This window comes from Pelodiscus sinensis, chromosome 11 (genome assembly GCF_052426305.1).
Source record: "Pelodiscus sinensis isolate ZL-2025 chromosome 11, ASM5242630v1, whole genome shotgun sequence".
Classification (NCBI taxonomy): domain Eukaryota; kingdom Metazoa; phylum Chordata; order Testudines; family Trionychidae; genus Pelodiscus; species Pelodiscus sinensis.
The window spans coordinates 15,702,028-15,729,787 of NC_143062.1; the positions used below are offsets into that span (position 1 = coordinate 15,702,028).

Sequence of the window (27,760 nt, forward strand, 5' to 3'; positions counted from 1 at the left end):
CTGTGAGCTCTCATCCTGCGCTGCTGGCCTGGCTGCTAATAATAGCCTTGCTGTAACTGGAGCCACAGCATGGGGAGTGAGTGCTCCAACACCTCCTTCACTGCTGCTGCAGTGGGGGAAATCATGTCAACTCTCCCAACCCTCAGCTTTCCCTTCCCAGGGACAAACCCCCACGGGCTCTCCTGCAGGTGCCTGCAGTGTTTATGGGTTACTGGGATGGCACAGAGCTACCTCTCTGCCAGGTGCTGGCTGGTGGTTATTGTATTGCCTTCCCAGGTCTCCCCCCATGCATGGTGCTGGTGTCATAGTGACAAGTTCTTTCCTGCATGAGCCTTGCAGAATGGTAATTAAACTTGTGCTTGCAAAGTATCTCCAAGAGCCTTGGATGTGTGGGGGTGTCAGACCCTTGATTTTAGAGCTTGGAAACTGAGGCACAGAGAGGGGATGAGACTTGGTCAAGGTCACATAGCAGGGCACTGGCAGAGTTGGGAGTGGAACCCCGGGTGTCCTGGCTTTACCATTGGCCATACTGTTTCCCTTTGATTTTTGCAGCTGATGCCATGTGTGTTTTTAGCTCATGCCTTGGCCCTGGATTCCTTCTGATGACTTAATGGCCTTTTCCAGGTCTGGCACACCTCTCTTCCTCCTTGGGAACTGCCTTTCCATCCCCCTTCCAGCTCCCATTGGGGCTTATTGTGCCTTTCCTGTCCCCAGATGGCCAGCAAGCAACCCTCCCCCCGCTCCGCCCCAAGGTACAGGGTCCCTTTAAGAGCTTGAAGGGTGGGAGTGCCCGGACTGCCAGCAGCTGTCTTCTTCCTCCCTGGTTGGGACAGCCTTTCTGCACCCTCCCCCTGGCCTTTTAAAGGTGGAACCTGATCCCCCTTCCCCAGGCTGATAATACTTAATGGGGACCAGTCACGTGGGTGGCTTTTGACCAGGAGTTTGGGACAGGGCAAAGCTGCCAGCCGTCAGGGGTAGGGGGACCTGACCTCCAGGAGAAGGGAGCTGGTACATTGGGCAAGGGGCAGTGCAGAGCAGCCAGCAGGGTGTGTGAGAGGTATCACCTGGGATTCAGGGGGAAGAGGAGACAGACGTGCAGAGAGGGGACAAGAGGACAAGCCAAGATGACCACGCAAGTAGAGAGCCACATCCAATACAACCATTCATACATGGTGACCGAAGAGTACATGCAGCAGGAGGAGGACTGGGACCGGGACCTGTTGCTGGACCCTGCCTGGGAGAAGCAGCAGAGGAAGGTGGGTGGTTATGAGGGATAGGTATGGACAGGGTGGGAGCCTCTGAGAGGTGCCACAGGGGTGTCCGTGGTGCCCAGGCTTGGAGAGCTGGGCATGTGGCTGTGCCCATGTGATGGGGAGAGTCAGATCCATGGGGGAAACCCGGTTAGGATGGGAACCTCAGAGAGGTGCCTGGCACTATGGTGTGAGGCCGGCCCAGGGCTTCACTTCTGGTAGAGAGAGAGTCAGGGATGGGGTGAGGAATCCTGAGAAAAAGAGAAGCCAAGTTAAACACTGGACATATAGGTTCAGGGGGCAAAGATTTGTGGCTTTGAGGCAGCAGCCACTGAGTGGTGCCCTGAACTACATGGATGGATTCAGGGCTTCATCTCTGCAAGGGCAGCCTCCAAGGGATGCCAAGTGCCCAGGATTACAAGGGTGTGAGCAGGGCCCCTACTTCTGTAAGAGGCAGCCTCCGAGCAGTGCCAAGACTTGGGGCTACAGGGACGTGTGCAGGAACCCATCTATGTGAGGGGCAGCCTCTGAGCAGTGTGCAGGCTCGGAGAGCCGGGCCCCATGCCATGTAGGATTGCTAGGAGCCTAGCCCCAAAGTGGCAGGTGCGGGGAGGTGATCTTTGGAGCAGGCAGCTGCTGTGCAAAAGTAACTGATATGGCGGCATGATGCTCCTTCCCACCCCCAGCCCCAGATGGGTGACGCCGGCAGTGGGGAGTTCGAGGAGGTGGCTTCGTGTGTCCTGGAACAGAGTCTCTGTGGCGTCCGAGCTATGTCAGGAATGATGGGGATGTGAGGGGCCTGCTGGGCTAAATATACCCACCTGCCTCACTGTGATCTTGGCTCGGGGCAGGCTGTGCACCAGGGCTGGCAGCAGGCTCCTCCAGGTGTGTGTGGCACCCTCTTGGGCTGCTGCTTGTGTATGGCCGAGATGTGGTGTGTGCTGTGCCTGCAAGCAGCCTTGGAATTGGATCATGCACACATGCACACTCAGCTTTCCCTTACAACTCCGGCTCACTTTGACCAACAACAACCCCTCTCTCACATAGGCTGACCCACAACAACCCTCTCCCCCACCTACAGCAGCCCGAAGCATACACTAACTCATAACCCTTCTCTCACACTGACATCTCTTCTGCATGCACTAATCCACAACAACCTCCCAATCACATGCACTCTCAGAGTGAGACACCTGCACACAGAGCTGTGGGCTTGATCCTGATTTTAGCCTGAAGCACATCTAAGCTATCTCTCTTGCAGCTGGTGTAGTACTACTTGGGTGAATGGGAGAAAGATCAAGCCCAGCAAATTCTGCGTATCTGCCTTCCCTATACAAATGCCCCACCTTCCCCATACAAATGCTTGCCTGTCCCTGCTCCCCGCTCATTTGCTGTCTCTTTGACACACAATTCTGTTAGCCTGGGGAACTCACTGCTGCAGGATATAACTGAAGTTGGATGTGCAGAAATGAAGTGCACAGCAAGGCTGTCCAGAGGCAGAGCAAAGATGGAAAGAACAGAGGGGATCTGGGCAAAGGGCTGTGACCCTAACTGTTATGGGTGCTACACCCTGAACACTAGCAATTGGGGTCAGGAAGGTGCTTCCTCTGCAACCATGTTATATTGTCACTGCAGGACTCTTATCCTTTTTTCTGAGCAGCTGGTGTTGGGCATTTGGGATGACCAGATCCTGGGGTAAATGGGCCCTGAGCTGACCCAGGTGGGCGCCACATGAGAGTTTGCACCTGCTCTTTGGTAGACTCTTGTGTCAAGTTGTCAGGGAAGGGCCCCAGTGCACAAGTTGTGTGTGTGCATGTGTGTGCGGAACCCAGGGAGTCAGTGTTCTTGTGTGTGCACCCTGGTGTATCAGTGCTCTGTGTGTCTATGAGCGCATACTTTGATGTATCAATCCTGTGTTTGTATGCGTGTGTGTGTGTGCACCTTAGTGTGTCAGTGTTCAGGAGAGTGCCAACATGACACACACAAGTGACGTGCCTGATTGTTCCCTCTGAGAACCTAGCACCCCTTCAGGGTTCCCATCCCACAAGCAGCCTGTTGGAGGGATTTGCATGTCATGAATTTTCCCCAGAGTGTCTGATTCACTGAATGCTGTTTGGGCAGAGGCCGGCATTGTGTTTGGAGTTTGTAGCATGCCTAGCACAACCGGACTCCACAGCATTCAGTCAGAGCAGCGGGTTGTCTCCTTTGAGCCCCCCACACCCTCGTTAGCAGACCAGGGATAGTTTTGTGTGCTTGGGAAGCTGTTCCTGCTGATGCAAGTGTTTTGGGGCATTGGGAAGGGGGATCAGGTGGCTGCTGCTATTCCAGACGCCTTGTCCTTGTAAGGTGGTTTCTATAATAAACTGCCCCCGCCCCCTGTCTGTTCCCGACTGCTTCCCGGGTGGGGTGAGCTCATGTGGGTATTTTGGAAGAGGACACCTCTTAATTAGGCTATGGCTTGGGAGAGGGGGGCAGGGTGGGGTGAGGGCTGCAGCCCCACGGCCTGGGTGAGCCCTGCTGCTGGGCTTCTGTGGAAGAAGCTATTTAAAGAGGTTTGTAAGGAACTGTGAATCAACTACAGAGACAGATGGGGGAGCGGCACACTAGCTCCCATGGCCAGAGCAGGTGGCTTCAAGGGGCTAGAGTATGTGCTTGTAGGAAAGGAGGGAGGGTGAGTGCTAGGGGCTGAGGGGAGTGGGGTCTAGTGGTTAGCTGGACTCTAGGACTCCTGGTCTCTGTTCCCAGAGCTGAGAAGGGATATGGGGGTCTAATGGTAACAGTGGGGATGAGGGTGCTGAAATTCAGGACTACTGTCTTCTTTTTCCACACTTGCTGCATGATATTTTACCGGTCTTTCAGTCTCAGTTTCCTGTCTATAGGATGAAACAGATGGGTGTTTGCGAGAGCTTTTTAACTCTTTTGGGAGAAGGGTTTCCCAGCATCCCAGCAAGGGCACCATTTCGGGAGGCTGGGGGGGCAGGTCAGCAGCCGTGCGCTCTGGGACGCAGCTAGCTTTTCATCCCGTTCCCTGGATGCTAAGGGAGTGAGGGGCAAGTGCTTGCATTCCGTGCATGCCTCTCACATCTGGCTGGTGAAAGAAGCTCACCAGCCAGGTGCGAGAGGCATGCACGGAATGCAAGCACTTGCCCCTCACTCCCTTAGCGTCCAGGGAGTGGGGTGAAAAGCAAGCTGCATCCTGGAGTGTACAGCTGCTGCCCCCCCCCCCCCCGGCCTCCTGAAATGGCACCCTTGCGTCCCAGTTGCAAGTGCCACATAGCCAACCCACAGATCAGCTGTACCCAGACTACTCTGCAGATCCCAACACAGCTGGCCTGCAGACCAGCTGTGCCCAGAGTGCTCTGCAGAGCCCCACACAGCTGGCCCGCAGACAGACGCTACCTGGACTGATCTGCAGAGCCCCACGTAGCTGGGCTGCAGACTGACTGTACCCAGAAAGCCCCGTGCTTGTGTTGTCCCTCTCCCAAGTGCGAAGAGGCCTGTGTAAACTGTGGACATTGCTGCACAAGGGGCTAAGGCAAGTGGAGAGAAACTCCACTTCAGTAGAAACAAAAGACAGGACTATGTAGCACTTTAAAGACTAACAAGATGGTTTATTAGGTGATGAACTTTCGTGGGCCAGACCCACTTCTTCAGATCTGAGGAAGTGGGTCTGGCCCACGAAAGCTCATCACCTAATAAACCATCTTGTTAGTCTTTAAAGTGCTACATAGTCCTGTCTTTTGTTTCAGCTAGACCAGACTAACATGGTTGCATCTCTATCACTATTCCACTTCAGTAGGGCTGGGAGTGTGCTGCTGTTTGGGCATAACTTTAAGCGCTTTTGTCCATGTTAAGGGCCCTTTGAATCCATCTGACCCCTCCCCCTCCAGCACCATTCCTCAAGGTAATTCCCACCCCTCGCCCAGATTTGGTGGCAGAACCAAAGTTGAGTGCCCTCTGGCCTAAAGTTAGGGTTATAATATTTGAACTTTCAAAAAAGAGAACACTCCTGGGAGGGAATGTATCCGTATCGGTATCTTCCAACTCGTGCTGTATTCATGTATTATATACAATGTGAGTTGGTAAATTCCGATACACATACGTTCCTTCTCAGGAGTGTCCTCTTTTTTGAAAGTTTAAATATGGTAACCCTACCTGGATTTAAAGCCCCACATAGACTGGAGAAACTCCTCCCCTTATCCAAGGGGATATTGCCCCAGTGCAGAAACCCCTCCTTGCTAAATATCTGGTTTTATTCCAGAGTGGTTTCATCCAGCATCTTTCCAAGCCTTTGGCCCTGTAAGGCCTTTGCCTGTGAGATTCTTGAGTCCTTTTGGGTCAGAAATCCCCCTTGCTGGTGTCTCTAGCCCTGGATCAAGGTCTAGCCCCATGCCACAGGCTACGTCTACACTATAGTGATCTATCGGAAAAAGGTACACAAATTGCACTCTGCAATGTGAGTACCTTTTTCTGATTACTTTTTTGGAAGAGGCTTTTCCAAAATTTGGCCCGTCTACACTGGGCCAAATTTCGGAGAAGTCTCCTCTTTCAGAAGAGCCCTTCTTCCTCGTGGGAGGAGGAAGACAGTGCTTCTGAAAGAGCACGTCTGCTCTTCTGCAAAAAAAAGTGGAAGAGCAGACATGTTCCCTGGATGGGGTGAAGTCTTTCCAGGATGAAAACCCCCCGTAGCGTAGACATAGCCACACTCTCCATCATGCTAGATCTTGGGGTCTGTTTCAGTCTCTGGCCCGCAGGCCAGTTCTGTCACACAAGCCAGTTTGTGTAATCTCTTGGTCTTTCACTGTGCAGCCCTAGGGCTGGCTGCAAGGTCTCAGGGGGAGATGATACGGGGGATCTCTGAGTTGTGGGGTACTGCCAGGGTCGGGAAAGCAGCTGTGGGAATCCATCTTGAGGATGCTCTAGTGCTCGCTGCTTGGAGGTGCACAGCTGGGGGAGGCTGAGATGCAGCCACGCAGTTCCTTAAGCAATGGCAGGAGTGGGGAAAGGTCTGTGTGGCTGAACATCAGGGGAGCAAGCCTAGTGCAGGGCGTGAAAGCTGGTGAGGGAAGAGAGCCTGGGTAGGCACCAGGAGGAGCTGTCTTGGCTGAGAGATGGGCAGGGTGGGGAACTGGAGACTTGCTGGGAGCACAGAGCTCTCCCTGGTTCCTGCAATGGAACAGAAGATGGGAGAAGGAGCGTGTGGAGAGGTCTGGAGTGGGAGACAAGGAAGGAGGTCTGGCTAGATAGCAGGAGGCAAGTGGGGAGGGCTGGTTAGCTGCAGGGAGGGGTGCTTGAGGAGGGCTGGAAGGCTAGATGGCTGCAGGGGGATGCATATCAGGGTAGATGGATGGTTGGTTGGACAGATGCTGGTGGTGCAGGTGGATGAGCACAGGGAGTGTCGGCAGTGTTCCCTGTAAGCTGAGGGCTTGGGCGGCCACCCAGGAGAGATTCAAATCCCGCCCAGCTGATTAACAGAGCACCCACAGCCGGCAGTATGTATTTCTATTGGTGGTACACATCGACACATGCGTCAGTGCACATAATAACATTGATCCCACAAATGGATGGAAAAATTAGAAGGGAGATTGGATGTCAGGCCACGCTGGGAGTAGGGAAACCTCTACCTCCTGCATCGGCTCCCAGCATGTTTACCAGCACCCACAGGGAAGGTGGACCCTCAGACGTTTCTCAAACTGATGCTCATGAGGATCCTCTATGGGGGGTTGTGAACTGTCAATCTCCACCCAAACCCAGCTTTGTCTCCAGCATTTAGAGCGGTGTTAAATGTATACAGAAGGGTTGAACATGTCAGGGGGGCTCATGCAGTGGCTTGCTGTGTGAGGGGATCACAGGAAAAAGTCTAAGAACCACTGGACTATTGTGTTAGCTGGAGCCAAATCCCTTAAGCCACTGTAAATAGCAGGGAATGAGCCACAAATACTCCTGCCGTAACAAAGGATTAGCCCCAGAGGATCCCAGCCCTGCTGGCAGGCACAGGACAGAGCTTCCCAGTGCCAGCGGAAATCCGACTGTGCTGTGGCTCCCACTGCCCAGGTAGATGCCAGCTGGGTGAGCGGGGGCTCTGCAGAGTGCTAGTACATGGCTGGGGGAGTGGTGCATAAGGGCTGGGAGCAAATGCATTAGCCCCCTAGTGTAGACCCAGCTTGCGCTGACAAAAGAGGGAGCAACTCATCCCGGAATGAAGGGTATGTTGACATACATCCTCTTCCATCTGCACAGCCATGTCTGCTCTGAGAGCTACACCTGTCAGGGTGCTTTGGTCTCATCTCTGAATGATGACGCTATCCTGGCATAGCCCCAGCTAGGATGCTGGGCCTGGCTTCTAATCCCACCTCTGGGAGGACAATGGGGTCTAGTGGTTAGAGCACACGGTTCTGAGCCAGGACTCCTGGGTTCTATTATCCCTAGTTCTGGGAGGGGCTGGAATCTAATGGTTGGAGAAGAAGGTGGGGCTGGGACTCAGGGCTCTTGGGTTCTGTTCCCACCTTTGCCTTTGGCCTTGGGCGAGTTCCTTCCCCTCTTGATGCTGCTGTTTGCCTGCCCACTAAGCTCTTGGGGGCAGCCTGTCTCTCCCTGGGTCTGTGCAGTGCCTGTTCAGCACCCATACCAGGGGGAGATGCCCCACTGGGAATCCCCCTCCTTCCCAACCATTTGCCCCTTTTTCCCAGGGTGGGTGTGTCCAGCATTGGCTCCTGGGTCCGCTCAGCTTTTGTCTGTAAGATTCATGAGCTTTCTCAGGTCTGAGATCTCTCGATGGAGGCACCTCCGGCTTGGGCTCCACCCCCCTCCTTCTGAACTGCAGGGCTGCTTTAGTGTCTGGGCAGGAGGTAGGATCTCAGCCTGTGGGACATTCCTGCAGCGCTTGTCTGCCTCTCCCCAGACTTTCACAGTGTGCCCATGTGCTCTGCCACATTGTGCAGAGGCCCCATCCCCTCCCTGCACTGCCTACCCCAGTCCACAAATCCTGGGAGCACAGTAGCCCTTAACCTGAGAGCTCATGTGTAGGAAACCCACGTGGCACAATCCCCTGGCAGGGCTGGGCCTGTACAGGGGCATATAAGACTGCTGCTGGACTTCTTGACTGTAGAGGCAGAGCTGTATCTCTAGTGGGGTCCTGCAGGTATCTCTTCTATGCCAGATGCTGCTTAACATTTTCATCAGAGACCAGAATGTAACTATACAATCACTGCTGGTGAAGTGTGCACATGTCCTAAAGATAGTGCTGTGATCAGGACAGGCCATTCCTCTAGAGTGCTTGTGATCTCCTGGTAAAGTGGGCTTATTCAAATCCCCTTGTGTTTGAATATAGCCGGGTGCAAAGCTATACTCTTGGGGAAAGAGGCAGCCAGCCACTGCAGAAAGGGGACAGTGTCCCGGGAAGCAATGACTGAAATAGACTTAGGGGGTCAGTGGGGACCCGTCACTCAGCATGAGCTCCCAAGTGTGACTGCCTGTAAGGGGGAATGAGGCCCTTGGATGGGTAAACAGAAGTAGCTGGGAGATGATTTTTCCCTCTAGGCACAGCACTGATGAGGCTGCTACCAGGAAATTGTTACAGTCCTGGTATCAACATTTCAGACTGGGGGTGGAGAAATCTGAGAGGGTGTTGAAAAGACTCACCCACAACTGATGATTCAAAGGGCTGGAGAAAGAGCCTGATCATGGGAATGTGAAAAAGCTCCATATGTTTAGATTCTCCAAGAGCTGATTGAGGGGTGATTGATGGAGTACAAGGGCTTCATGGGGAAAAACTGGCAGGTGCTAGAGGGCTCTTTAGCAGACGCAGGCAGAACAAGACCAATAAGAATGGCCATTCTGGGTCAGACCAATGGTCCCTCTAACTGAGAATGCTGTCTGACGACCTGACCAATGCTATGCGCATCAAAAGGAATGAACAGAAGAGTCAATGATCAAGTGATCCATCCCCTGACACCCATTCCCAGCTTCTGGCAACGGAGGCTAGGGACACCATCCCTGCCCATCCTGGCCAATAGCCACTGAACTTATCTAGGGTTTTTTTGGACCCTGTTATAATCTTGGCCTTCACAACATCCTCTGGAAAAGAATTCCACAGGTCATCTGTGTGTTGTGTGGAAAAAAATACTTCATTTTGTTTGTTTTAAGCCTGCTGCCTATTAATTTCATTTGCTGACCTAGTTCATGTGTTATGTGATGGAGTAAATAACATTTCCATATTTACCTTCTCCACACCAGTCATGGTTTTATAGACCGCTGTGTGGCCCCTCCTCCTTAGTCGTCTCTTTTCCAAGCTGAAAAGTTCCAGTTTTCTTAATCTTTCCTCATAAGGCCCCTATTCCATACTGCAGTCATTTTTGTTGCCCTTTTTTGAACCCTTTTCAATGCCAACGTATCTTTTTTGAGATGAGGAGACCACATCTCTGCATAGTATTGAAGATGTACGTGTAGCTGGCTGGGAGTAAAGCCAGACAACCTCAAATGAAAAATAAGGCCCATTTTACCTAGGGAAGGTGATTATCCAGTGTCACAACCCCTTTCATGGCAGGGTAGTTTTTTAGAAGATGCTTCAGTCAAATACAAGTCACTGTGCTCAATGGAGGGGTATCTGGGGGACATTCTCTGTCCAGAGAGATACGGGACGGCAGGCTACATGAGCTAATGGGCCCTTCTGCAATCTACAAAATGGAGCCGTCAAGAGGGGAAAAGGCTCGCACAAGGCCAGTAGCTGAGCTGGGAATGGAAGCCAGATGTCCTGATGCCAAGTGCAATGCATAAGCAAATAGAACATGGTGCTGCCTGTAAGATTTCATCGTTCCCTGGGGGCTGGATACTGAGAAGGTGCCTGCTCCATATCCCTGAGTCACCCCCTGAGCCCTCCAGCAGAGTCCAAGGGGAGCACACCTCCGGGGTCACTCCTTGGGGGCCTGCTCAGGCACAGGAGGTGGCAGCTTGGCATTTGCACGATACTGTGAAATCCTAGGGCCCCTAAAAATAACTCTGAGGCTGAGCTGAGAGAAAATGCTGCAACAACACAGGGAGAATCTATTTATAAATCATCCGGTGTGTGTCCGGAGCTGGGTCTGTCTGGGGAGGGAGCTTGGCTTGCGACAGGGAATAGCTGCTTGCAGGCAACACGCTGGGGGAGTCAAACCTACAGGGTTCTGTCCCCAACTCTAGGAGGGAAGGAAGTTTAGTGGGTTAAGTTGGTGGGAGGGTAGGACGGGGGTGGGTGCAGCTGCAAGCCAGGACTCCTGGTTCCTATTTCTGGCTCTGCCACAGACCTTGAGCAAGTCCCAGCCCTTCTTGGTGCCTCTTTCCCCTCCCACTCGTCTGTTCAGACTGTGAGCTATCTGTCTGTCTCCGTGGGTCTCTGCAGCCACCAACATTGCAGGCCCCTAGATGCTATTGTCATCCGGCAATGATCTTAACAAGGAGCACTCTTCTGCCCATATGTTGTCTGTTCCAATTAGGAGTGTTCTGATAAGAATAAAGATACAAAGCCTCACTGATCTTGACTCAGTCCAGCTAAACACTCTTCTCCCCTCAGTCCATCTCATTAGGTTGCCACAACCTTCTAAGTTCTCCCATCACCATAGAGTCTTCCTGAGTTTCCATCTTTTAAACCACAGAGGGGGTATAGTTTTTTTGGTCAGAGGCTCACAGAGAAATCAGTCGGGGGCCACTCACAAATAAAAATCAACTCCTCCCACAAACCTCACTCGCACTCAACTCGGGGAGCTGGGACTTGTCCCATTCCAGCCAAGCAACACTCATGAGGCTCCCCATCCCTGTTTTAAACCTTCTTTATGCCTCAGAAAGCAGTGTCTTTCGTCTCCCATTACTGGCAACATTCAGGCAGATCTCCAAAGGATCCTAAGGAGATTGTGCTTGGTATGGGCTAGTGTTTCCATTGTTCTGTTCCTGGCTGGGAGTTTTCAGGATTTCCCTCTCTTTCCCCTGGGAATAGCTATTGGGTTGTGCTATCAGGGAGGGGCACATGCGGGGCCAGACCATCCTCTGTGTCCTCAGGGCAGAGCAGGGTCTTCAAAGGCAGTTAAACCTTCTATGGGACAATGATCCACGTCCCAGGTCTGGAATGGGGGCAATAGACTGAAGGAACAATCCTGCCCTATAGGGGATGAGTGAGGGGGTGATTCCAAGGGACAGTTAGGGTGAGCCTAGATAATCCAGCCCATTGGGGCATCCTGCCTCCCACAACCTTCTGCTAACTTGGCTTTGTCCTTTAGACCACCAGGGTGAGGCATCCACAGCAGTCCAACAGGGACTTAAAGCCACAGGCTCTGCTGGCTTGAATCAAATGTGTGTGTGTGAGAGAGGGCAGCCCCCCCCGGGGGAGTATTGGGGCTGGGTTGTAAAAAGAATGACAATGTCCCTGAATGGAGTCAGACTTACACCAGAGAAATCTCCTTGGCCATAAACCTTTTCTAACACCCAGCCCCTTTGCGCCACATCTTGTAATCACACCCTCCCCCCATGCACAGAGAGCTCTGCCCACACCCACACACTCACCTGGATGCACCAGGTGGGGCTCTGCACCCCCCCACACTCAATGTTACCAACTCCTGCAGTTTCATTGGCACTTTTCTGCTGCCGGGCCTTTCCCATCAATGGATTCCCTGCTCCTATTTAAATCCAAAGGATGCTCTCACCTTAGAGGACCAGGGAAGCTGGAAGGCACAACCCCAACAGGGTTAGTGTGCCCAGGGGCAGGAGGGAGCACACAGGGGGAGAGTTAGCAGTGCATTCTGGGATACTCTGCTGCCCAGGGAAAGGGGTGCAGGGCTAGTGGGACCATGGTTAGTGCCACCCAGGTCCCATCTACCCATCCCCCCACAAGGAAATCCCACACACTGCATCCCAGCAGCTGTTCTGGAGGTGGGGGCTAGAATAACTGTACCCTCCCCCTGCCACACTCCAGTCTTAGTCATGTCAGGAATGAGGCTGCATCCTGGCTGCCGGTCAGGAGGAGGGGAGTGTCCCATCCACCCCCACCCCCTGGGCTAGTGGGCCAGGAGCAGGAACAGTCTGCGCTGAAAAGGGGGTCTGATGCCAGGATTCCCAGTGTCCCCTCTTGGGGGTTGGGAGTGGCAGCCAGCCAGCCAGTGCCCTTTGCCTGCAGCCTGCGGATCATGAGCTCACCCCTCTGGGATGCCCGGGTACATCCCGCCCCCCAACCAGATCTGCAGCGTCAATGCATTGCTGTAGGCCTGACTCACTCACCCCCTTCCACATTTGCCCCTCCCCACCCCAGACAACCGGGCGCCCAGGCCGGGACTAAATATGGGGAGGCATGGTGGGCAGGGACACACACACACCAGCAGGGGGAGCAGTGACGTGCACATGCCCAGGTGAAAGTGTGTGTCTGTGTGTGTGTGTGTTGCAGTTTCGGGGTCCCTGGGGTTTGGGAGGGTAGGTTAAAAGAAGAGGGTGAGGGCTGGGGTGGGGCTGGCCTACAGTGAGACGGGGGGGGGGGGGCTAAGGGCAGGACTGGCCATCCCAGGCATTAGGTGTAGGGCTCCCCACACTGGGACGGGGAGCAGGCTGAGGGGCAGGGCATTCCAATACAGGGCAGGGGGTGACTTAAGGGCAGAGCTTGGTTATGCTGATGTGAGGGGCAAGCACTGTGGGGTTGGGGTCACACTCAGAGGTCAGTGGTGGGGGGCGAAGTCTGTGCCTAGCTTGTGCTGTAAGGCTCATCCGTGCCCTGGCTCTGGTGGGAATCAGCTTCCTGCACCAAGGGTCTGGCATGGTGCCCTGGGAGCCTGGCTGGGCTGGGTCCCCTTGTGAGCAGAACCTTGATTCTGCCTGTGCAGGGAGCTGAGCAGGTCACGGTCTTGGTGGGAGGCGGGTGCTTTGGGGTGAGGATGGGGGAGCTCCAGGGAGGGTGAGTAATGGGGGTCTCTGTGAGGTGCGGGCCGCCTGTCACTACCTACTTCAGGCGTGGGGTTTTCTCCCAGCTCCTCCCATCTGCGCCCTGTCCCCTGGGCGGGTGTCTCTCTAACCTCCCTTCTCCTGCAGACCTTCACAGCTTGGTGCAACTCCCACCTGCGCAAGGCAGGCACCCAGATTGAGAACATCGAGGAGGATTTCCGCAATGGGCTGAAACTCATGCTGCTGCTGGAGGTGATCTCAGGTACGGTGGGGGAGCGGAGCAGGGTGGATCCACCCACATGGGGGTGCGGAGGGGCAGGGCGAGAATGCATGAGGATCCACTGGTGAGGGTTCAATGGCCACACAGGGAGTGGTGGTGGGGAGAATCCTTGGGAAGACAAGGTGGGAGACCCAGAGGGTGCAGTCACTGGGGCGTAGTCCAGCTGCAGTGGGGTGGAGTGGGCAGACCCAAGGGGTTTTGTGATGGGGGGAGTGTGTGTCACAGTGGCTGAGGGTGTATATGGTGGGGTGTGTTGTGGCAAGGTGGCGTGTTCCTGGTATGTGTGGCTGAGCTGGGGTGGTGTCTGTCACTGACTTGGCCCCCTGAAGTGAGTGTGTGTGAGGAGGGTAAGTGAGGGTGGATGGGGGGCAGATCTGAGCTTCCTCACTCTCACTGCTGATGTCCCCCTCAGGCATGTGAGAGATGCAGGAGGCCCCAGTGTATGTGTATGGGGTGTCCCCTCACCGCATCACTGACTCTGCCTCCCCCATATAAGTGGGGAGGTGCATGAGCACCTCTCTGATTGGTGATCCCCCCCAGGTGAGCGGTTGCCAAAGCCAGACAAAGGCAAGATGCGTTTCCATAAGATCGCCAATGTCAACAAGGCCCTGGACTTCATTTCCAGCAAAGGCGTCAAGCTGGTCTCCATCGGGGCTGAGGGTGAGTGGGGTTGAGCAGCCCTGGCTGGGGTGATGAGGGTCCATGGCACAGGCGCAGCATCCTCCTGCACAACCTGTTACCATGGCAATGCCAGCCCCATCACTATGGTGCTGGTAGGAGGGCGCTGTACATGTCCGGGAGAGGGAGGCACTGGCAGTGCCCTCCATGCGGGGCTGGAAGGTCCCATTCGGGGTCGAGCCACATTCCCCCGTAATCCCATGGGCTGCCCTGTCTTGGGGAGGGGGGTCTGTCCTGTCAGTGGTGCCTGGGCTGGGGATGCACAGACCCCTGAGTAGCACAAACATGGGAAGGAAGGGGGGCAGGGAGCCCCTGAGGTTATTTCTGTCTGTCCCCCCATATACTCCCACTTCCTGCCTGTCCAACCCTGCATCTCTATCTCTGGGCACCCCATCTCTCTCCCCCTGCCCCCCATCTCTTTCTGTCACTCTGCCCCCCCCCCCAGAAATCGTGGATGGGAATCTGAAGATGACTCTGGGGATGATCTGGACAATTATCCTGCGCTTTGCCATCCAGGACATCTCAGTGGAAGGTGAGTGAGGAGCCAGGCTCTGCCCTTTTACCCTTCCCCCTTAGTACTCCTGTATTGTACACTCCACATACCTGTTGACATTGCACTCCCATGCACATACATGTACATCCCACACGCTACATGTGTCTCCTGGACACTACACACACTCCTATATACTGTACTCCCCATACGTATTCTTATGTACTCCATGCACTTCTTGTATACACACTCCTGTACTCTATACAGCCCATGCAGCCCCTAGAAATGCCTATACATAACTATCTGCAAATACTCTCTCTATATAAACTCCTATACATGTACACCATACTCTATACACACCATATATTTCCTCTAAATTACACACATACCTATACACTTTGCACTCCATACACTCCTATACATTACACACATTAGATCATACACTCCAAACACACACCCTATATGGTATCTATACACACCCTTATACACTATTAACCTCCATGCATAACCATCTACACAATCATGCACCCTAAGTAAACCCCTATACATAGACCCCTATATACTGCAGAGTCCATATATCTCCTATACACTGTACTATGCCCCTCCATATACAGACCTCTACATTTTATATACCATACTCATGTCATGTACATCCCTCTACACCAGGGATTGGGAACCTTTATTTGGTCAGGAGCCAAATAGAAAAACCATTTTCAGACCACACACAAGTAAACAAAACCCAAACCCTCACTCAAACTCAATTTGGGGTGCTAGGGCTTACCCTGTTCTGGCCAGCAGGCACTTCTGAGGCACCAAGGCTCAGGGCTTCCAACCCATAGAGCAGAAACTTGCCATAAGTCGGATCAAATTAAGCAGGGGGCTGGATCTGGCCTGCGGGTTCCCCACCCCAATCCAATCTCATGCTTCAAGGCTGCAGCTGGTCAGGGGCAGGGCTCAGGAAGGAATTTTTTCTCCAGTTCACAGTTGGCCAGCTGTGTCTGAGTGGTTTTTCCTTCTCCCTCTGAAGCATCAGAAATCGGCCAGAGACCCTAAGCTGGAGCAGGACATGTGGAGGGTCAGTGCTCTGAGACAGGCCAGAGACCCTCTGTCTTGGTTACTTGGCTGATATGCCTTGCTCCCATGCTCAGGATCTAAACCAGGGGTGTGGAGCCTTGTTTGGGTCAGGGTCTGCTGACCCTCAGAAAAATCAGTTGGGGGCCACACACAAATGAGCAAAAAACAAAACCAACCCCTCACTGACATGGCCCCCAGCTGAGGAGAAAGACACTCCCCACATTCCTCTTGCTCACCAGAGCCTAGAGCGGCCCAGCCTGGTAGATTTAGTGTGCTCCAGCCCTGTGGTGGCGCAGCAGGGGGCTAGAGCACCAGCACAGGCTCCCCAATGCTGGAGGGGGGACTGAATCTTTGGGGCTGGATCCAGCAAGCCCCCACCCCTGGTTTAAACTGATGGCCAGATGTGGGGTCAGGAATAAACTTTCCCTCAGTGTGATTGACAGGGACCTTTCACCTTCCCCTGCAGCACAGGGATTGGATCACCTGTGGGGATCATGTGGGTGTCGTGCCAAGTCGATTCCCTGGGTTTGTGCTGTTCTCGCCCTGGGGCTCACAGCAGACAGTCTCCCGGGGCCTGAAATGACAAGTGGCAGGTGCACAGCAAGGGCAGCAGGGTGAGGGTCTCCGCCTGGCTCTGCAGCAGGGCAGACCAGGCGATCTGATGGTCCTTTCTAGACTGGTGCTCCATGAGCCTGAGATGTCTCTGCTGCCCCCACATATACCCGCCCCTGGGGGCTACGGGTCAGGCTCTCCCTTGCACTGTAGGCCCTTCCCGCTGGTGTCCAGGGTCCACTCCACAGCTCCCCCCACTCCTGCTCCTCTGCCCCCCACGTTGCAGCAAGGCCAGTGGGGACTAAGATGCACTGCCTGGTCTCTTGCAGAGACCTCAGCCAAGGAGGGGCTGTTGCTGTGGTGCCAGAGGAAGACAGCGCCGTACCGGAATGTCAACGTGCAGAACTTCCACATCAGGTAGGGGCGCCGTGGGAAGGGGGCACTTCACTGGGGGCAAGCCCAGGGGCCTCCTTGCCCTTCAGCTTTCCTGAGCTGGGTCGGCTGGGGCTCCCAGGGGACAGCAGCTCCTGCAGCGCAGGTTTGCATGACAGAGCCACCAGGCAGCTGGGCTGGAGGAGGGTGCAGGACTAGGCTGTGCATGTAGTCATGGCCGGGGTCATGGCTGAGCATCACCCAACTTCTCCTTCTCCTCCCCACGGATGCGGCGCAGCTGGAAGGACGGGCTGGCCCTGTGCGCCCTGATCCACCGCCACCGGCCCGACCTCATCGACTATGCCAAGCTCAGAAAGGTGTGACGGTCCCTGTCCCGTGTCTCCCCCATCCGTTCCCAGGCTTGCCCCCCATTGCCCTAGCCCCCCTTGCTGCTTCCCTGTATTTCCCCAGCCCCCATCCCTGCCAGCTCCTTGCTCTCCAGGACAGCCCTCCCCAGCTTCTGCTCCAGTGGCATTGGCCCTGCGTCCTGGCGCTGCCCCCACTCCCCATTTTGTCTCTTTCTCCTCCCTCCACAGCTCTTTGGCCCAAGCACATTTAGCATCTTCGCCAGCCAGATCCCTGTCCCTGATCTGTTCTCCAAGCTCAGAGCAGCAGCTTCCTGCCCCCAGGACACCCTCCTTCTTAATGCTGCTGCGCCCACCTGTGTGGCTCGAGTCCCCCTTCCTGCCCTGCTCCCAGTAGGCCCCTCCCTCCCATAGTGTCCCCTTTATCCCCTGCTACAGCCTGTCACCAAGCTCCCCATCTCACAGCTCTGCCCCTCTGTGCCTAGGACGACCCCATTGGGAACCTCAACACGGCCTTCGAGGTGGCTGAGAAGTACCTGGACATCCCCAAGATGCTGGATGCTGAAGGTGAGGGTTGGGTTCTGCACCCTAAGTGCTGGGCAGAGGAGCCTGGGTCCCCACTGCTTGGCCTGGCCCTCGTCCCAACCCTCACTCTGGAACCTTGTCTTGTCCCAAATCCTGATCTTGGTGCCCCATCCTAATGCCAGCTCCTAGCACTTGAACAGTGGTAACTGCTGGGGAGGGACATGGAGTCATCAGCCACGTGACTGGCTTCCTATATGACTCCTCCCTGTGCCACCCCTAGCCCAGGGAGAGCTGGGACAACCCCCTCTCTGCTCCAGGCCCTGCACCAGCCCACACCTCCCTGCCCCCTTCCTGCCTCTTCCCTGCTCTGCTCTCTGGGTATGGCTCAGTCCTTGGTCCCCAGGCAGAGCCAGGCTGAATTCATGCCTCCCACCGATCCCAGACACTCTGGGCTGGCAATGTTTGCTGGCCCCCTTGGTGAGCCAGCCAGTTTCTTGAGTGTGTTCACTCCAGCCAAGCAGGGAGGTGATGCTCACTCCTGTGTCTCCCGTCCGGGTGTCCCTTCACTTCAGCCACTGCTGTGCCACTGTAGACACCACCTCCATCAAGGGCAGGACTTCTCCCACTGCTGAGGAGTGGTGACTAGTCAGCAAGTGACTTCTTCCATCCCCCTAGACCTATCCCTGCTGGGGCTAGATCAGCCTAGCTACGTCCCTGGGGTGGGTTTTTCACATCCTGTGATGTGGCTTTGCCGATGTATGCTTCTAGTGTAGACCAGCCCAGAGCGCAAACATAATCTCTTGCCCCACTGGCTAGCCATACACAGTGCAGGAGGAACCTGAGGCATGCATAGAACCACAGATATTACAAAATGGTCCTACTTTATTACAGGCATCTCCCAAGGGAAGGGCCGGGGCTCAGAGGAGTGTGCTGGGGATGGGTGTTCCAGGAGGGGCTGCAAGGGGTCACACAAGGTTCTGAGTTGGGGGGGGAAGTGGGCAGGACTCCCTTGCACCCTTTGGCATGTGTGCAGGAGTGTGGGGCCATTACCCCTTTCCTCCACTGAGTTGCTGTCATCTTGCCACAGATATTGTCAACACGCCCAAGCCGGACGAGAAAGCCATCATGACCTACGTGTCCTGCTTTTACCATGCCTTTGCCGGAGCAGAACAGGTACCCGTCTATGTGCGCGTGTGCATGCCCAGTGCAAATGGGACTAGGGATGGGGCAGTCTTGGTTGGGGTCTGGATGTTGCCCGCACCCCTGGGGCCCCAGTCTCTGCTGGGATCAGTGCTGTGCCTGGCTCAACAAGCTTCCCAATCAATGTTTCCTCTAATATTTTTCCACCCGTGTGTGGACTCTTTCCATCCATGTGTGGAATAATGTTTTGTGCACTGAGGCATCTGTGAATGTGCATCCCCAGTAGAAACACAAACCGAGCTCTGGGCGCTGTGCTAATCAGCTGGGCGGCATTGGAATCTCTCCTGAGCAGCCACACAAGTGCACAGCTTATAGGGAAAAATGATACCAATCTCGGGGGGGGGGGGGGGGGGGTCTGTGCAGCACTCTGCCCACCTGTGGGTTGTTTTGCTCAGGGTCCATGCAGGGCCAGCACAACTCTCTTACGTGAGGCCCCAGAGATGCTCAACAGGGCCCCATATCTCAGTCAGGGAAGAGAAGGGAAGGACTGTGTGCTGGCTGCCCTCTTTGCCCCCCATGAGATGTAACAGGGTGTTTTCTCCACCCTCCCCCTCCCTAGGCCGAGACAGCTGCAAACAGGATCTGCAAGGTGCTAGCTGTCAATCAGGAGAATGAGAAACTGATGGAGGAGTACGAGAAGCTGGCAAGCGAGGTACCAGTCCATCCTGCCCTGGAGACGCCATGCCCCCTTGACCCGGGCTTGCTCCCAGATCTGGGTGTGCTGGAGAGAAGAAGCAAGGCCCAACATGAGCATCTGTCTGTTCTGGCTCCAGAAGGGGAGGGGGATCCCCTTGGTTCTCCCTTGGCTCCAGGAGAGGCCTGGGGTCTGGTGGGTTCACGCACTGAGGACCAGGAAGTAGGACTCCCGGTGTTGACCCTGTGCAATGGGGAGCTATATTAGCCTGGTGGGTTGCAGCTGCATTAACGCTTAGGAGCAAGAGGGAAGGGGCACAGTGTGTTGCATTCCCAGCTGCTGGGCCCCACACCAGAGGGCCAGGATGGGGAGGGAGGAGCTAGGGTTAGGCTAAGGGCCTGGAGCTCTCCCCTCTGGGTCTGTCGGGGCTGGACAGCATTGCCCCCTGCTGGCCCTCACCATCCCCACGGCTCCTCACAGCTGCTGGAGTGGATCCGGCGCACCATCCCCTGGCTGGAGAACCGCGTGGCCGAGAAGAGCATGAGCTCCATGCAGCGCAAGCTGGAGGATTTCCGGGACTATCGCCGAGTCCACAAGCCGCCCCGCGTGCAGGAGAAATGCCAGCTTGAGATCAACTTCAACACCCTGCAGACCAAGCTGCGCCTCAGCAATCGACCTGCCTTCATGCCCTCCGAGGGCAAGATGGTCTCGGTGAGCCACGCACCTACCACAGGGCCTTGGCACTTGGGGATCTGCCACCCAGCCATGGGCACTGCCTCTGCCCCCATAGCGGGGATGGGGCCTGCATGGAGTATCCATGGGGCCACAGGGGCCAGGGGCCTACACATGCCTCTCGAATGATGGTGCATTGGGGCAAGGAGCCATGGATGCCTGGGGGGTGGGGAGCCACGTATGCCTGTGTAGGTGGGCCCTCAGGACAGGGAGTCCTGTGCCCAGGGGTGCAGCCCATTGGGCGGGGAGTGACATGTTCCTGGGGGTGGTGCCCCCTATGGAGGAGCTCCGTGTCCTGAGAGTGGTGAGGACCCAACAGGGCATGGACCATCACCGGGCTTGTCAGTTGCTGATGTGGCCCAGGCTATTGAGCCCTGGGGCTCTGCCATGTATTCCTGCCCCCAGGTGGGCAGAGGCTGGCTGTGGTCAGGGTGGTGCTGCCCCAGGGGCTGTGGGAGGAGGGGGCCGTGCCCAGGCTCACACATCTCTCTCCGGGGTGGGGTAGGATATTGCCAACGCCTGGAAGGGACTGGAGCAGGTGGAGAAGGGCTATGAGGAGTGGCTGCTGACTGAGATCCGCCGCCTGGAGCGCCTGGAGCACCTGGCCGAAAAGTTCAAGCAGAAGGCGACGCTGCACGAGTCCTGGACCAGAGGTACCAGCCTCTCGCCCTGGGCCAGGGACCTCCAGCCCTTCTGCTCCAGGGATCACCCAGCCTTCCCCTCCTCCTCAGCTATGGGGTCACCCTGCTGTGGCTCTCCCGCAGGGAGGCTGTTCCTGCCCCTTCCCCAGGCGAGCAGTCTCCAGGCCCTACCCTAGCCCTCTGGCATGGGGTGGGCCCTGCCCTGGGGGACTCCCTGCCCCCTTGTGCCCGTGGTGAGGGGCAAGGGCTCGGAGGACAGGGTGGGGGCTGGGGACTCAGGCTATGCTGCCCTGCAGGGAAGGAGGAGATGCTCTCGCAGAGGGACTACGAGTCGGCCTCGCTCATGGAGGTGCGGGCACTGATGCGCAAACACGAGGCCTTCGAGAGTGACCTGGCCGCCCACCAGGACCGCGTGGAGCAGATCGCTGCCATTGCCCAGGAGCTGAAGTAAGTGCTGGGCCTGGCACAGAGCCCCTGGCCAGAGCCTGGAGAGATCCCAGGAGGTCTGGTTTTCATCCCCCTGCTTGCACCAGTAGCCCCCACCCAGTTCCTAGTGCCTGGTCAGGTGGTGTCCCTGGCTGGGTGGGCAGTATACTGGGCCTGTGGTCTGCCCCATGGCACCCCAGTGGCTCTGTGCCTTGCCCCATGGCTCTGTGCCCTGCCCCATGGCACCCCAGTGGCTCTGTGCCTTGCCCTATGGCTCTGTGCCCTGCCCCATGGCATCCCAGTGGCTCTGTGCCTTGCCCCATGGCATCCCAGTGGCTCTGTGCCTTTCCCCATGGCACCCCATTGGCTCTGTGCCTTGCCCATGGCACCCCAGTGGCTCTGTTCCTTGCCCCATGGCTCTGTGCCCTGCCCCATGGCACCCCAGTGGCTCTGTGCCTTTCCCCATGGCACCCCAGTGGCTCTGTGCCTTGCCCCATGGCTCTGTGCCCTGCCCCATGGCATCCCAGTGGCTCTGTGCCTTTCCCCATGGCACCCCAGTGGCTCTGTGCCTTTCCCCATGGCATCCCAGTGGCTCTGTGCCCTGCCCCATGGCATCCCAGTGGCTCTGTGCCTTTCCCCATGGCACCCCAGTGGCTCTGTGCCTTTCCCCATGGCATCCCAGTGGCTCTGTGCCCTGCCCCATGGCATCCCAGTGGCTCTGTGCCTTTCCCCATGGCATCCCAGTGGCTCTGTGCCTTTCCCCATGGCATCCCAGTGGCTCTGTGCCCTGCCCCATGGTACCCCATTGGCTCTGTGCCCTGCCCCATGGTACCCCATTGGCTCTGTGCCCTGCCCCATGGTACCCCAGTGGCTCTGTGCCTTGCCCTACGATACTGGCCCTCATCCTCCCCCCATCTCTCCCCCTTCTTCGCAGTGAGCTGGACTACCATGATGCCGCCTCAGTGAACTCCCGCTGCCAGGCCATCTGTGACCAGTGGGACACGCTGGGCACCTTGACCCAGAAGAGGAGGGACGCGCTGGAGGTGAGATAGTCGCAGATGGGGGGCAGCTCCCGCTGCCAGCCAGAGTGGGGAGGTGTGTGGGCTGGGGACAGGCCTGCTCCAGTGCAGGAGCTGGGGGGAGGTGGGTGCACCATTCCCTTTAACCCTCTGGCTCTGCCCCGCCCAGAGGGTGGAGAAGCTGCTGGAGACCATTGACCAGCTGTACCTGGAGTTTGCCAAGAGAGCCGCCCCCTTCAACAACTGGATGGATGGCGCCACGGAGGACCTGCAGGACATGTTCATCGTGCACAGCATTGAGGAGATCCAGGTGCGGCCCACAGGACCCCAGGCTCCAACCCTGGCTCAGTAAGGGGTGTGGGATCCAGGGGTTAGAACAGGGGGTGCTGGGAGCCAGGACTCCTGGGCTATAGCCTGGCTCTGCTTCTTACCTTGGGCAAGTCACCTGCCTGCTTTGGGCCCTAGTTTCCTCATGGTGTATTAATCCCTCAGCCCCTGCTCCCTGGGTCAGGGCATTGCTCCCTCTGGCCCCTCGGTGATGGGTAACAAGAAGGTCTCTTTGCTCCCCATTGTCCCCGCCTCCAGAGCCAGGAGGGAGGCCTGAGATCCAGACTCTGTCCCTGGCATGATCACTCAGTTGTCTGTTTCACTGCTCATTAGCTTGATGGTCTTGTTTGTATTACATGTAAATGTCCCTTCTCTGTCCTCCCACTACGGGTCAGCTGGTGGCCAAGGCACTGTCCCTTGCGCTGTCTAGGATGGGTGAGCTCTGCTTCCCAAACACGCTGTATGGACATGCCTCCAGCCTATCACTCCAGACAGCCCACCATCCATCCTGCAGGGATCTGGGGACCAGCGGCTCATAGCTGTACAGACCATACCTCACACACCTTCTACACCCATGGTCTTCCCTCAGCGGGTGGGGGGCGGGAGGGAATCAGGCCTGATCTGACTGGTCCTTAGCCCATGGGCCGTGAGGGGCTCTTAGGGCCACGCTCCCCCATAGTGACTGTCCACTCTGCCTGCAGAGCCTGATCACAGCCCATGAGCAGTTCAAGGCCACGCTGCCTGAGGCGGACAAGGAGCGCATGGCCATCCTGGGCATCCAGAACGAGATCCAGAAGATTGCCCAGACCTATGGCATCAAGCTGAGTGGGGTGAACCCCTACACCAACCTCTCGCACCTTGACATCTCCAACAAGTGGGACACGGTAAGTGCGGCCGTTGGGAGAGGGACCCTGCTGGCCTTCCCACCCCTGACTGCGTGTCTGTCCTGCCTCACTGTCCATTAGTCACCTGACCCCACATGCATCACCCCCCACCTATCAGTGCCCTAGCTGTGTATCTGGCTCTGGGCTTCTCCTCCATACTGTTGCTCTTCTACCCTCCCCCACCAGGAGCTCTGCCTTCCTTGCCCTTTGTCCTCAGCCTCCCCCATCTGAAGCCTTGTCCCATAGACTCTCACCTGCTGCTCCTCCCCCCACAGGTAAAGACGCTGGTGCCACAAAGAGACCAGACGCTGCAGGAGGAGCTGGCGCGGCAACAGGCCAATGAACGTCTGCGCCGCCAATTCGCTGCCCAGGCCAACGTGTTGGGGCCTTGGATCCAGACCAAGATGGAGGTGAGAGCTCCAGTGTGTGGATTCTAGCCATGGCTCTGGGAGCAGAGTGGGGTCTAATGGTTAGAGCCAGGCAGCTGGGGAGTCAGGACTCCTGGGTTCTAGCAACAGCTCTGGGAAGGGAGTAGGGACTAACCAGGGTATCTTGATAATCTGAAATTTACAAAAGAGCCCCCAGCAAGTGGAAATTAGGTCAAATCACAAAGGGTGAATGTAAATAAATAACACAAGTATATAGGGCCAAAATTAGAAAGGCCAAGGCACAAAATTAGATTAAATTAGCTAGAGACATAAAGGGTAATGAGTAAATATTCAACACATATATTAGAAGCAAGAGGAAGACTAAGGACAGGATAGGCTCACTGTTCAATGAGAGGGGGAAAAACAACAGGAAGTGTAGAAAAGGCAGAGGTGGTAAATGATGTTTTTGTTTCAATTTTCACCAAAAACATTAGTAACCATTGGATATCAAACATAGTGAATGCCAGGGGAAATGAGGTAGGATCAGAGACTAAAATAGGGAAAGAAAGTTACAAAAATACTTAGATGAGTTAGATGTCTTCAAATCACCAGGGCATGATGAAATGCATAAATAAACCCTTTTCCGGAAGATCCCTTATTCCTACTTTCAACGGTTTATTTTCCTCAAGATCCCATCTAGACTGGCGCTTTTCTCCTGCAAAACCCCGAGCTGGAAAAAAGCGGCAGCCATGTTCATGCAAAGGCCGCGGGGGATATTTAAATCCCCCACGGCATTTGCAATTCCGAAGTGTCTCATTAGCATCCCTTTTCCGGAAAAGGGTGCCAATGTAGACACAGCCAGAGTGCCTAGAGTGCAGGGGACTGGAATAGTTGACCCCTCAAGGTCCCTTCCGGTCTTACAGTTCTGTGGCTCTATGATGGTTAGAGGAGCCCGCCTGCTGTGTCCTCACCCAGCTCTGGTAGGGGAGAGCAGGGCACAGTGTCCTCACCCAGTGACAGCCCCTTGCCTCTGCAGGAGATTGGGCACATCTCAGTGGACATCAGTGGCTCCCTGGAGGACCAGATGAACCATCTCAAACAGCATGAGCAGAACATCATTAACTACAAGGCCAACATCGACAAGCTGGAAGGCGACCACCAGCTCATCCAGGAGGCCTTGGTCTTTGACAACAAGCACACCAGCTACACCATGGAGGTGAGAAGCCAGATGGGGCTGGGGCAACCCTTGGGGAGGTGTGTCTCCCCAGGTAGGGATCGGGGGCTGGCAGGGGCACTCGAGGTGGGGGGTGGCTAAGGGTGCTCTGAGAGGGGCAACAGGTCTCAGGGGATGGGGTTGGAGACATGCTTTCAGGCTGCAGGTGTGCTGGAGGGGAGAACTCTGGGGAGACACATGGATGTGCTTTGTGCATGGAGCACTCCAGGTGTGCAGCAATGTTTTAGGTACTGTTAGGGGGGTGATGACAGGGTGATCTTGTGGGTGTGATCCCCTAGGTTCTGTGACTCCCTTTCCTGTCCCCATAGCACATCCGAGTGGGCTGGGAACAGCTGCTGACGACAATCGCACGAACCATCAATGAGGTGGAGAACCAGATCCTGACACGTGATGCCAAGGGCATCAGCCAGGAGCAGATGAATGAGTTCCGGGCGTCCTTCAACCACTTTGACAGGGTGAGCCACAGCCCCCCCATCCCGATAGCCCCACCAATAACCCACCTCCAATACCTCCACCCATCTGGATAGCCCTGCCCCACCAATGACCCACTCCCAATAACTCCGCCTCTGCCTGGATAGCCCCACCCCATTGATAACTTTTTTCAGTAACTTCACTCTCCCCAGCTGCCTCCCATCTAGATAATCCAACTCCTTGTCACTGCTACCCACAGGCAGTTCTGTCCCAACCCACAGCCCCCAGCTATCCCAGTCCTGGGCTACCCCCAGCTCTGCCAGTGCCCTTCAGTCCTAATCCACACTCCTCCCCCAGCTCTGGGCTCTCCCTTCCCCAGAGCTCTGCTGACGCTCCTCCATCTCGACCCACAGCTGGCAGCCTCGGTGGGAGGTGCTCAGTGGCACCCACAGGTGGAGTGCTCCTCCCTAGTTGGGGTCTCTGCAGGGCTTGGGGGGAGCAGTGGCAGCAGGAGCTCATACCGCCGAGACTGCACCCAGGCCAGATAAGTGTGGTCCCTGGCGGGACATTCCTGGGCTGACGTCTGCTCTTTCCTCCTCCCACCTGCCTCCCGTCACCCCTGGACCCTCCCAGAAGAGGAACGGGATGATGGACCCCGACGACTTCCGCGCCTGTCTCATCTCCATGGGCTATGACCTGGTAAGCGGCATACCAGGCATGAGCACAGGGGCCAGTGCTGGCTGGGGGAGAACACCCCCTACTGGGCCCCACGCTGCCTAACACCGGGCAGCTCAGCTTCACCTCCCTTCCTATCCCCAGGGCGAAGTGGAGTTTGCCCGCATCATGACGCTGGTGGATCCCAACAACACGGGCGTGGTGACTTTCCAGGCCTTCATTGACTTCATGACCCGTGAGACAGCCGAGACTGACACGGCTGAGCAGGTTGTGGCCTCCTTCAAGATCCTGGCATCAGACAAGGTGAGTCCAGCCTGGTCCCCCTCCCAGGCTCCTCCACGGGTTCTGTTGGGCCTGGCATGTCTGCCCCAGCCGCTGACACCTGGTGGCTAGCAGCTGATGATGGTTATGGGCTGGCCTTGCTGCAGTGCAAGCTAGGATTGGTAGCCTCTCTCGGTCTCACTGGGCCAGCTGCCCTGGGTCCGCTGGAGCATCCCTCAAGTCTCTTGCTTGCTGTGAAAGTGTTTGGGAGACAGGTTTTATTCCAAGCTCCCTTCACTGCCCCTCAGGGATGTGCCCTTCCCCCAAGCCTGTGTGTGTGTGTGAGGGGGGGGGGTTCAGGAAGGCTCCTCCCTCCCCAGTCTTGGAGGCAGCTCACCAGGGTCTCAGGGCCTTTCTACGTCCATGTAGTTAGACACTGTGTAGCCGTGGGACACGTCCCCACCAGGACAGATTGTGCTAGAGCAGCATGTGTGGCAATGCAGGCCTGCCACGAGGTTCCCTACACCTCCCTCCAGCATGGTGGTGCCCTGTGCTCGGTGCCCCAGGCTAGCCAGGCCCTGGGCTTCACTAACAGCTCCAGCTTCCCCCAGGAGGATCCCCGATGGGCAGGGGCAGGGGCAGGGGCAGGGACTGGGCTGCTGCCCCTCTAACTATCCCTGATGTCCCCTTTCAGAACTACATCACCGTGGAGGAGCTGCGGCGGGAGCTGCCCCCAGAGCAGGCCGAGTATTGCATCAGCCGCATGACAAAGTACAGTGGGGCCGATGCAGTGTCGGGCGCATTGGACTACGTCTCCTTCTCCAGCGCCCTGTATGGAGAGAGTGACCTGTAACCCGCCCCAGGAGCTCCCCGCTGCCCCTTGCAGGATCAACACCCTCTCCCAATCAGTGGGAGGAATGTGCCCTGGATTCCCTCCTAATCCCTGCCCCACGGAATGACGACACTCTGGAGCCCCACCCGCCTGCACAGATGGATGGGATCTGTCTGGGTTAGGACCCTCCATCCCCCACGTCTTGCCCCCCACCCTCCTCAAAGCCCAGCTCTAGCTAGGAGCTGCCTCATCTCCATGTCTTTGATGCTGCCCAAATAGATGTGTGTTTCCCAGCCTGGCTCAGTCCCGTCACTCCCCAGTCTACTGTCACCCTTCCCGCTGTGGCCATGGGAGCCTTGAGCTTTGAACCCCATCCCTCCCACTCCATGCCTGGAAAATGCAGGAGGTGGGGCCAGTTCTTGGCATGTCTGTCCCCAGCTGGGAGCTAGCTGCGCCACCAAGGGGTCCCATGGCCCCCGTGGGCTGTGAACGTCTCTATGGCGCTGGTGCAGGGATCCACACACTTGGGGTGGGGCACGAGGAATGGGGCTGGGAGGAGCCGAGGAGCAGAGCCAGGTTGGGCTGGGCCAGATACACTCCTTACACCTGCTAATAAATGAAACGAGAGAGAGACCCACCAA

The 27,760-nt window shown here is 56.3% G+C and overlaps 1 protein-coding gene across 1 annotated transcript; it reads left to right on the plus strand.

Annotated features, from left to right (window-relative positions):
• Positions 1–903: 903 nt before the first annotated feature.
• ACTN3 (actinin alpha 3) lies at positions 904–27,760 on the plus strand. The gene is made up of 21 exons (XM_075939252.2): positions 904–1,256; positions 13,287–13,401; positions 13,960–14,079; positions 14,543–14,629; positions 16,543–16,630; positions 16,884–16,962; positions 17,436–17,517; positions 18,563–18,648; positions 19,235–19,327; positions 19,790–20,020; positions 20,547–20,694; positions 20,979–21,129; positions 22,043–22,151; positions 22,297–22,437; positions 23,156–23,338; positions 23,614–23,748; positions 24,743–24,922; positions 25,249–25,395; positions 25,985–26,050; positions 26,171–26,329; positions 26,982–27,760. The coding sequence occupies exons 1-21, from the start codon at positions 1,125–1,127 to the stop codon at positions 27,138–27,140; spliced, it is 2,691 nt and encodes an 896-aa protein (XP_075795367.1). The 5' UTR covers positions 904–1,124; the 3' UTR covers positions 27,141–27,760.

Coding starts and splice junctions, on each gene's coding strand:
- ACTN3 (XM_075939252.2), top strand. CDS start 1,125: ATGACCACGCAAGTAGAGAGCCACATCCAATACAACCATTCATACATG. Junction 20,021..20,546: donor CCGAGGGCAAGATGGTCTCG/GTGAGCCACGCA, acceptor GGGGTGGGGTAG/GATATTGCCAACGCCTGGAA. Junction 21,130..22,042: donor GCCATTGCCCAGGAGCTGAA/GTAAGTGCTGGG, acceptor CCTTCTTCGCAG/TGAGCTGGACTACCATGATG.